The 10,688-nt window shown below is 47.8% G+C and overlaps 1 protein-coding gene across 1 annotated transcript; it reads left to right on the top strand.

Annotated features, from left to right (window-relative positions):
* The first annotated feature begins 2,943 nt into the window (after positions 1-2,943).
* LOC124666924 (lipoxygenase 2.3, chloroplastic-like) lies at positions 2,944-7,819 on the top strand. Its single transcript, XM_047204258.1, has 6 exons — positions 2,944-3,277; positions 4,724-4,989; positions 5,077-5,314; positions 5,397-5,711; positions 5,965-6,050; positions 6,301-7,819. The coding sequence occupies exons 1-6, from the start codon at positions 2,944-2,946 to the stop codon at positions 7,732-7,734; spliced, it is 2,673 nt and encodes an 890-aa protein (XP_047060214.1). The 3' UTR covers positions 7,735-7,819.
* Positions 7,820-10,688: the final 2,869 nt, after the last annotated feature.

Below are 10,688 nucleotides of genomic sequence, written 5' to 3'. Positions count from 1 at the left end.
AAAGAGAATTTTATTACTCCATAGGGATTACAAGCAGGTCATGATCGAGCACCTGATCCAAGCAATCAGGACCCGAGCCACACCATGTATCAGTTCTTCCCTCCGCTCTGGCGAAATTCGCGAGGCAATGACTAACCCTATTTTGTGTACGATCCACTTTTACAAAGGAAATAAATCTACTACCACTGACTAAGACTTTAATCTCCGAGATAAGATGCGTGAGTGAAGAACGATCCTGAGACTTCTCCATGATCGCATCCACCAGATTTGAGCAGTCAAGTTCCACAAGAATTGGCTTACCACTCCAATGCAAGGCCAACATTAGGCCTTCATGGCAAGCCAATGTTTCAGCCTCCATTGGGTCAGCGCAATTGCTCAAACTGCGGCAAGCGGACATGATCACATGTCCTTTCTCATCTCTTAGCACCATACCTGCACCGGCTGTACCATCCTCTAGCTTAAAAGAGCCATCACAGTTCAGTTTGACCCACCCTTGTGGTGGCAACATCCACCTCTTAGCTTGCGGTTTCCTTGGGCTTAGAACGGGTGGGTCATCGTTAGCGCCATACAACGCATGCTTGCCCTTGATGAGAACTTCGGTAGGGAGTTCTTGAATCTGTTTGAATGTTTTCAAGTACCCAAATAGGAATCGCTTTGAGCCCTCAATCGCAGGAAGAGGTTTGGCATGTGTAACCTCATTGTGAGAAAACCACACCCGCCAGGCTATAAGCAAGATTGCATCAATCATTTGTGGTTGGGCTGAAGTGATCACTGACTTTAACCATGTCCCATGGCTTGTGCGCAGTTCATTCATCGTTGGTAACAACCAGTGGTCCCTCATCGCCGACCAAAGTTGATTTGCATGGGGGCATGCAAAGAGAGCATGTCTACTATCCTCGAGGTTCTAGTCCACAAATTAAACACATACCAGCTCACCTTGAATCCTCTAGATCGCTTATTTTCCTCAGTTGATAGGGCATTTGATGCCGCCTTCCATGCGAATGTTTTGACCTTTGGTGGTACCTTGGCCTTCCAAATCCTCTCGCCAACAATTATCGGTACCATCTGGTTTGTTGCTACAGGATGTGAAACTACATTGCTCTGGAGTTTGATTTAGCGCTAGCCTGTATGCGCTACGAACTGAAAATGATCCCGACTTCTCTGGCTGCCAAGCAAGAACGTCATCCTCCCGCCGTCGAGATGGCTTGATCTTCAAGATCACATCCGCATCAATTGGCCGAAAAGTAGTTCGTACTAAAGCTTCCTTCCAATTGCCTTGGTCGTCTAGAAGCTGTGAGACTCGACGGAGACGACATTTGTCTTGTGGAGTCAACACTTTCATATAGGATTTCCGTGGGAGCCAGCTGTCCCTCCATATCCGGATATTGTGCCCATTACCAACACGCCAAACCAAACCTTTTTTCAGCAACTCAAGGCCATGTGCAATAGCAGTCCAAGTAGACGATGGATTTCCAGTAAAGACGGTATCCACCAGGTTACCATTCGGGTAGTATCGTGCGCGAAGGACCCGTGCACATAAGCTATCCGGGAATGCCAACAAGCGCCATGCCTGTCTTGCGAGGAGCGCTTGATTAAAGATGCGCATGTCCTTAAAACCCATGCCGCCTTGCATCTTGGAACGAAGCAGTTTAGGCCAACCAATCCAGTGTGTTTTCCGTTTTCCACTAACTGAGCCCCACCAGTAATTGCGAATCAAACGATTCAGGTCGTCACAAACAGAGGCAGGTAATTTAAAGACGCCCATAACATATGTTGGAATTGCCTGTGCAATGGATTTAATAAGCACCTCACGTGCACTTTGAGCTAAGAGATTGTCCCCCAACTCCAACAGCCACTTACTTAACCGTGCTTGAATACTTTGGAATTTGCCTTTGTTCATCCTGCCCTCTGGGGTAGGTAGTCCCAAATACTTGGCTTCAAACATTTGTTGCTTTATATTCAATGTAGACCGAACCACATCTTGGGCCTCCTGTGAACAAACATTACTAAACAAAACCGAGCACTTCTCCAGATTAATCAACTGACCCGTGCCCCTCTCATATGTATCCAGTACATCCTTCACACGAACCGCTTGATCCTCGTTAGCTCTAAAAAACAGCATAGTATCATCTGCAAACAAAAGGTGGGAAATCCCAGGAGCATTACGACATACTTTGATGGGAGAAATCCCTCCTTCTTCAACCTCATGTTGCAATAGTGCTGATAATCCATCTGCGACAAATAAGAATAGAAAGGGAGACAAAGGATCTCCCAACAAAGCTCCACATATATATTGCCAATTCATCGTACGAGCAGAACGGACAAGATGCGCGACAGCTCATTCTTGCTACAAAACGATCAAGGCTTAGCCATGAACGTGATGCGCACTTGTCTTGTTTTGCCGACTTGTCCCTTACCTGAATGAATTATGTTGTTCCAAACAGAGTGGGGCATATGCACATGTAACAAGAGTGCGTTATTTTGCAGCGCCGCTACAGGCAATAAGGGATTACACAGAGTGGTCAAGTGACACACCCGGAGGGTTTTGCCTTATCAGGTACAAAGGACAGTATTCAAAGGTCACTATTTTGAGGATAAAGGCCAAAGTGGCAGCATCACCATGTAGTAGTACACACTGAGTCTGACACACATACGCACATCAAACACGACGCCGTTAACCACCCGTGGATTGAGAAACGCTTTCGTCCCATACACGGGAGGTTCAGTGGATATTTCTGCCATCGATTTGTTGATTTAAGACACGTGCCAAACTGTTTCATCAAGTTTACAATACACCACACTGTGCCAGATCGATGGTAAGATCAAAATGAGCGCGCTTTTAAATTAACGAAGCCGCGTAAGCTACAAATAATCCTTGTACTTACTACTATATAACTACTACCACTGTAAGTATACACTACCAATACACACCTAGAGGTAGCCATGATCCATCTGAAGCAGCCTCTGGTCCTATGCACGTCCAGCAGCAACTTGGCCTCGCCGCTCTTGGCCACCGCGGCAGCGGCGAGCAGCCGGCTGAGGGACGCCTCCGGAGCTTCGCGCCATCTCAGATCTCGCCGGATCTGCTGCGTGTCTACGCACGAGGCCGTCGGCGCGTCCACGTCGGTAACGGCCAAGGAGAGGCCGTTGACGGTGACGGCCATCATCACCGCCCAGGCACCGTCCTCCGCGTACCTCTCGCGCGGCGTCGACAACCTCCAGGACCTCTTCGGCAAGACGCTACTCCTTGAGCTCGTTAGCTCCGAGCTCGACCCAAGTGAGTCTCTCTATATATATGTAAATTAACTCCCTCTGACGTGTAACATTTGGAGAGTATAATGTGCATATGCTCGGATGCACAGTTCTTGATTTGCTTTCCTGCCCATGGCAAACGGAAGGTCTATTTTTCATTCTATAGTAGCGAGACGTGTGCTCCTGAGAAAATCAGAACGACGATTGTTGGCGGTGGTACATGAATGCACCCATACACACACACACACACACACAAAAAGATATCATCATCAAATATCTTGCAACATGAACAGGTCAAATGACCAATTGACAATTTTTTTTTCAGATTTGCTAGTTCTCGGGCCAGTGATGCATATATATGAGTACGAGCATTCTTTTTTTCTTTGTTCTCTCCTTGTTTTCCTGGACGCGCACGGTCTCCTTTTTCTTTTGTGTTGTAGTTTTACCGCCGTATAGGCCTTTGTGAAGTTGGGCAGGTTCATCATGTTCTTTTTTTTATTCGTTTTGTCATTGATTTTGTGTGGTGCTTTTTTTTAGTTCTAAGTGAGGTCGTAATTAAGTTATCTTTTAGTTGCAAGGTTATCCTTAGTTGCAAGTCTGTTTGTGATTGGGATTTTTATCTGTTGGTTACAAGTCGTGTTGCAACAAAAAAAAAGTTGCATGTTATGTTGCAACTAAGTTTTTCTAGTTATAAGTCGGGTTGCAACTGACTTATTTTTATCGGTTACAAGCTAGGTTGTAACTAAGATTTTTTATAGTTACAAGTAAGACTGCAATAGAGATTTTTATCAATTGTAAGTGAGGCTGCAACTCGATTTTTTTATTTGCAATTTAGATTGTATCTGATATTTGTTTAGTAGCAATTTAGATTGTAACAGATATGTGTTGTAATACGGACAAATTTGTGCTTAAATATTAGATTTTTGCGTCGTGGCTCGTCCCACATAGAAATTGTAAAGTACTATTAATTTTTCGATCTCTTTTGTGCAAACACGTGACAGCCAGCAATTTTGTATTTTTCTCTTGAAAATCAGCTAGCTAACCAATACGTGACAACCAGTATCGTGACTTGATGAGCCAGCAAGGCCAACAACGAGTCCACGAGACTTTGAGAGGGCGTAACGTGACTAACAAACAAAATTAAAAATACAAGAGAGGTTTATGTCAGCTGATTGGAAATCAGCTTAGTTCTCAATCAGCTCAGAATTGGACGGGCCCTTTGTTCTTACTGTTGACTTTACCTCCACAAGATATCCAAAATCGAGCTCTGTATTAGTATGTTTCAACAACTTTTCTCTGAGTTTAGAATGAAATTGTTTTGGCCGTAGAAATAAATTGTGAAGTATACAAATTTGGCTACAACTAAACCAACCTTTCGAGCCATGATCTCATGTTCTTGTGTTCTCTCACGCTTGTATTTTTTCTATTCATCCATAACATTTGGTATAATTTCCGTTTTCCTGCCTCACAGGGACAGGAGCGCAGAGGGGGAAAGTGAAGGGGTCCGCGCACATGACACTCAAAAAAGGAACTTACGAGGCGAAGTTGTCGGTCCCGGCATCATTTGGACCGGTGGGAGCGGTGCTGGTGGAGAACCAACACCATAAAGAGATGTTCATCAAGGATATCAAGCTTATCACCGGTGGGGATGAGAGCACCGTCGTTACCTTCGACGTTGGCTCCTGGGTGCACTCCAAGTTTGATAACCCTGAACCACGCATCTTCTTCACTATCAGAGTAATTGAGATAGGCACATGCATTAATCATGATACTCTCCATGGATGCACGGTCACTTAACCATGCAAGGGCGTATATATGTTGCAGTCGTACTTGCCGGCGCAGACCCCTGCAGGGATTGAGGCACTCAGGAGGACGGAGCTGGAGACGCTGCGTGGCGATGGGCATGGCGAACGCAAGTTCCATGAGCGCGTCTACGACTATGACACCTACAACGACCTCGGTGATCCAGAAAACAACATTGACCATAAACGTCCCGTGCTTGGCACTGAGGAGCACCCCTACCCTCGCCGATGCCGCACCGGACGCCCCATGATCATGCTCGGTACGTACAGAAGAACACACACACGCATACACATAGGCCTGCCTTTACTCTCAAATTCTAATGGGCTGCAGTGGTGGTGTAGACCACAAGACGGAGAAGAGGAGCTCGCCGGTGTATGTGCCACGTGACGAGCAATTCTCGGATGTGAAAGGACATGACTTCAGCGCGGCAACGATGCAATCGTTGTTGCATTCCATCCTGCCAGCGCTAGCGCCGCTTCTCAACAACTCAAAGTCCTTCTCAGACTTCCCAGACATTGACGCCCTCTATAGAGACGGTATGCTGCTCAACGTTGACAGCGCTAACTCCTTCAACAACGTCATCTCCCGTGTAGTCCGGAAGATCAAGGATACCACGGAGCACGCGCTCCGCTTCGAGGTCCCCAAGATGCTTGAGAGTGAGCACCTCTATCCTTGCCTCCACCGGAATGGACGCAAGAACTATAAAATAATCTGGTGGCACTTCACGTCCAAATTTTGCACCAAGTTATGTATTCTAATCAAAATTATTGAAATCAAAAACAAATTGCACTGAAAAAGAAAACATATGTTGGATGCAGCAGAATACAAATACTTGGGTAAAGAATGCAAAATACCTATATTTATATATATGTGTGCCTGGAAAAAGTTTTGACGAAACCCTTGCTACAGGAGATAGATTCTCGTGGTTCGAAGACGAGGAGTTTGCGAGGCAGACCCTTGCGGGGCTCAACCCTAATTGCATCCGCCTGCTTATGGTAAGTAAATTACAACCTCCGCTCGAAAATAAGGGACTCAATTTTATTCTATCTACAGTTCTACATCTATATCTAAACAAAGCTAAGTCATTTATTTTCGAATGGAAGGAGTAGCTACTAGCTAGGATCGATTAATTCATAGCATTGCATATTACTCTTTATAAGTTTAGAAGACACTAGTTTTAAGGGGGGCTCATGCCACACTGATCTGCATCAGTTCGATTAACGAGAGAGCATAACGTGATCGCAGGAATTTCCCATAGTGAGTAAGCACGACGCTTCGGTGTACGGCCCGCCGGAGTCGGCCCTTACCAAGGAGCTCCTGGAGAAGATGATGAAGGGTCTCCTGACAGTGGATGAGGCGCTGGAGGAGAAGCGGCTGTTCCTGCTGGACTACCACGACATATTCCTGCCGTACGTGCACAAGGTGCGCGAGCTGCCGGACACGACGCTGTACGGGTCCCGCACCATCTTCTTCCTCACCGACGAAGGCACGCTGATGCCGCTGGCCATCGAGTTGACACGGCCGCAGTCGCCGACCAAGCCACAATGGAAGCGCGCCTTCACGCACGGTCCCAACGCCACCGAAAAGTGGCTGTGGAAGCTTGCCAAGGCGCACGTACTGACCCACGACAGCGCCTACCACCAGCTCGTCAGCCACTGGCTGCGCACGCACGCCTGCGCCGAGCCGTACATCATCGCCACCAACCGGCAGCTCAGCCGGATGCACCCGGTGTACCGCCTGCTGCACCCGCACTTGCGCTACACCATGGAAATCAACGCCATGGCCAGGGACAGGCTCATCAACGCGGACGGCGCCTTCGAGGAGGCATACTGGCCCGGTAGGTACTCCATGGAGCTCACCTCCGTTGCCTACGACGCGACCTGGCAGTTCAACACGGAGGCGCTGCCGGAGGACCTGGTCAGCCGTGGACTTGCCATGCGCCGGGATGATGGTGAGCTGGAGCTCACTATCAAGGACTACCCGTACGCCAATGACGGGCTCCTCATCTGGAACGCTATCGAGCAGTGGGTGTCCGATTATGTAGATTTCTACTACAAGTCCGACGAGGATATTACCAGCGACAACGAGCTCCAGGCGTGGTGGGAGGAGGTGCGAACCAAGGGGCACGCGGACAAGAAGGACGAGCCGTGGTGGCCGGTGTGCAACTCCAAGGATAACCTCGTCCAGGTCCTAAGCATCATCATGTGGGTCACGTCCGGCTACCACGCCGCCGTCAATTTTGGGCTATACCAGTTCGCCGGGTACTTCCCAAACCGCCCCACTGTTGTGCGGAAGAACATCCCAGTGGAGGAGAACAGGGAGGATGACATGAAGAAATTCATGGCCAGGCCAGAGGAGTTTCTCCTGGAGAGCCTCCCCTCGCAGATGCAGGCCATCAAGACGATGGCGACGCTGGGCATTTTCTCCTCACATTCGCCTGACGAGGAATACATTGGAGAGTATGCCGAGCCGGCGTGGCTGGCTGAGCCCGTGGTCAAGGCAGCATTCGACAAGTTCAGCAGCAGGCTAAAGGAGGTGGAGGGGACCATCGATGAGCGAAACAACAACATGGAGAACAAGAACAGGTGCGGCGCTGGCATTGTGCCCTATGAGCTGCTCAAACCGTTCTCAGAGCCGGGGGTCACTGGGAGGGGTATCCCCAACAGCATCTCCATCTGATGTAACAATGGAATTATGCATGTAGCATTGGGAATAAGATGTAGTATTTTTTTCTTTTCACTCACTGTGAATAAGATGTATGTATGGCACATTCCATGGTGAATGGCTATAAGTCAACACGTCAATAGATAATTACCAAGTTACATATTAGTATCACTGCACCAACAACCAACATTGCAAACCTTTCGTCCACAACAACACTACAAAAGAAAAAAAAACAGGACGGTAGTAACACCAAGATGAAATTAGTAGAAACCGGTGGTGCTAATACAGGATGACAAGTTAGTTCATTTGCATGTCATAGCACTCGCACAAAAGATCAAGTTGCTACAATGAAATGCTTGCACATTCAGTATTCAGATTATCCACAAAGAGATGATTATACACCATCATACCAATTGAGAGTTCACAATCAGACGGTAACATAGCACAAGGGCAAAGACAAGCTGAACCTAGGCTGGGTTGATCAACATACTAATTAATAACTTAAGTCCCATGATAAATATAAAGATAACCAGTTCCGAGGTTGGTTTGATCACACTGCTTACGTAGATCGAGTTAGCACTGGTAGAAAAAAGGCCTTCCGTCCAGCCCCATTAGTCGCGAAAATGTAAGAACCGCGACCAATGGGGCCTTTAGTCGCGGCTCGGGTGGCGAACCGCGACCAAAGGCCTGGGCCCAGCGCGCTCGGTGGCCAGCTGGTGGACGGGAGGGAAGGCCTTTAGTCGCGGTTGGCCTGGCCAACCGCGACTAAAGCCCCTCCCCTATATATACCATTCAGCCCACAGCACTTAGCCATTTGGTGCCACTTCTCTTCACAAACTTCACAAGGGGGTGTAGGTTTGCTTTTGGCTCCTCTTATGCACACAAGGTGTGTGATGAAATGCCCCAAGAGCATGAAACAAACATGATATGAAGTGTCGGAGCCACACTTGATCGAGCTTCCTCATTTATTTTTTCCTCCTCGATCGCGGTTAGCAACTTGAACCTTTCATATATATGTGTCATTGATAAAATATGCATATGTGTATAGTTCATTGTTTAATTTCTATTTAGTTTAACAAATGCATGATGGTTAATTATATATTTTGTATTATAATAATGCAGATGAATCAGCAATGGATGTACGCTAACCGACTCTCCGGCGAATTCACTACGGGTTTGAAAGATTTCCTCGTAGTGGCTAATGCGAACAAGCAGGGGGGTTTTGTTATCTGTCCATGTTTGGCTGTAAGAATCAGAAGGGTTACTCTTCCTCAAGGGAAGTTCACCTACACCTGATTCGGCATGGTTTCATGCCAAGCTATAATTGTTGGACCAAGCATGGAGAAAGAGGGGTTATAATGGAAGAAGATGAAGAAGGGGATGGCATCGATGACAGCTATCTTGATCATTTCGGTGATACTTTCATGGATGATGCTGAAGGTGGGGAAGGTGAAGGGGAAGGTGATTAAGAAGAGGCACGTGATGGGCCCGCTGATGATCTTGGTCGGACCATTGCTGATGCACGGAGTCGCTACGAAACTGGAAAGGAGAGGGAGAATTTGGATCGCATGTTAGAGGATCACAAAAAGTCACTGTACCCAGGATGCGATAATGGTCTGAAAAAGCTGGGCTGCACACTGGATTTGCTGAGATGGAAGGCACAGGAAGGTGTAGCTGACTCGGGATTTGAAAACTTGCTGAAAATGTTGAAGAATATGTTTCCAAAGAATAACGAGTTGCCCTCCGAGTACGTACGAAGCAAAGAAGGTTGTCCGCCCTCTAGGTTTAGAGGTTCTGAAGATACATGCATGCATCAACGATCGCATCCTCTACCGCGGTGAATACGAGAATTTGAATGAATGCCCGGTATGCACTCGCATTGCGTTATAAGATCGAGGCGATGACCCCGGTGACGATGTCGAGGGCCGAAACCCGGGAAGAAGGTTCACGCCAAGGTGATGTGGTATGCTCCTATAATACCACGGTTAAAACGTCCGTTCGGGAACAAAGAGCATGCCAAGTTGTTGCGATGGCACAAAGAGGACCGTAAGTCGGACGGGGAGTTGAGACACCCCGCGGATGGAACGCAATGGAGAAAGATCGACAGAGAGTTTAAAGATTTTGCAGCTGACGCAAGGAACATAAGATTTGGTCTAAGTACAGATGGCATGAATCCTTTTGGCGAGCAGAGCTCCAGCCATAGCACCTGGCCCGTGACTCTATGCATCTACAACCTTCCTCCTTGGTTGTGCATGAAGCGGAAGTTCATTATGATGCCAGTGCTCATCCAAGGTCCGAAGCAACCCGGCAACGACATCGATGTGTACCGAACCCGGCAACAACCATCAACGATTGGCCTGCTCTTAGTAACCTTTCGGGACAGTCAAATAAGGGATACAATGCATGCACGCACTGCTTACATGAGACTGAAAGTGTACATTTGCCAAATTGTAAGAAGAACGTGTACCTGGGGCATCGTCGATTTCTTCCGAAAATTCATCCAGTAAGAAAGCGCGGCAAGCATTACAACGGCAAGGCAGATCACCGGCCGAAGCCTGCGGAACGCACTGTGTAGGATAACGTAGCATAGAAAATAAAATTTTTCCTACCGCGAACACGCAATCCAAGCCAAGATGCAATCTAGAAGACGGTAGCAACGAGGGGATTATCGAGTCTCACCCTTGAAGAGATTCCAAAGCCTACAAGATGAGGCTCTTGTTGCTGCGGTAGACGATCACTTGCCGCTTGCAAAAGCGCGTAGAAGATCTTGATCACGGCGCCACGAACGGGCAGCACCTTCGTACTCGGTCACACGTTCGGTTGTTGATGAAGACGACGTCCACCTCCCCGTTCCAGCGGGCAGCGGAAGTAGTAGCTCCTCTTGAATCCGACAGCACGACGGCATGTTGTCGGTGGTGGTGGAAAAATCCGGCGGAGCTTCGCTAAGCGTGCGGGATGTGGTGGAGGAG

This window comes from Lolium rigidum, chromosome 1 (assembly GCF_022539505.1).
Source record: "Lolium rigidum isolate FL_2022 chromosome 1, APGP_CSIRO_Lrig_0.1, whole genome shotgun sequence".
NCBI classification, from domain to species: domain Eukaryota; kingdom Viridiplantae; phylum Streptophyta; class Magnoliopsida; order Poales; family Poaceae; genus Lolium; species Lolium rigidum.
This window is presented reverse-complemented; position numbering and strand designations above follow the sequence as displayed.

Coding starts and splice junctions, on each gene's coding strand:
- LOC124666924 (XM_047204258.1), top strand. CDS start 2,944: ATGATCCATCTGAAGCAGCCTCTGGTCCTATGCACGTCCAGCAGCAAC. Junction 4,990..5,076: donor GCATCTTCTTCACTATCAGA/GTAATTGAGATA, acceptor TATATGTTGCAG/TCGTACTTGCCGGCGCAGAC. Junction 5,315..5,396: donor ACGCCCCATGATCATGCTCG/GTACGTACAGAA, acceptor GTGGTGGTGTAG/ACCACAAGACGGAGAAGAGG.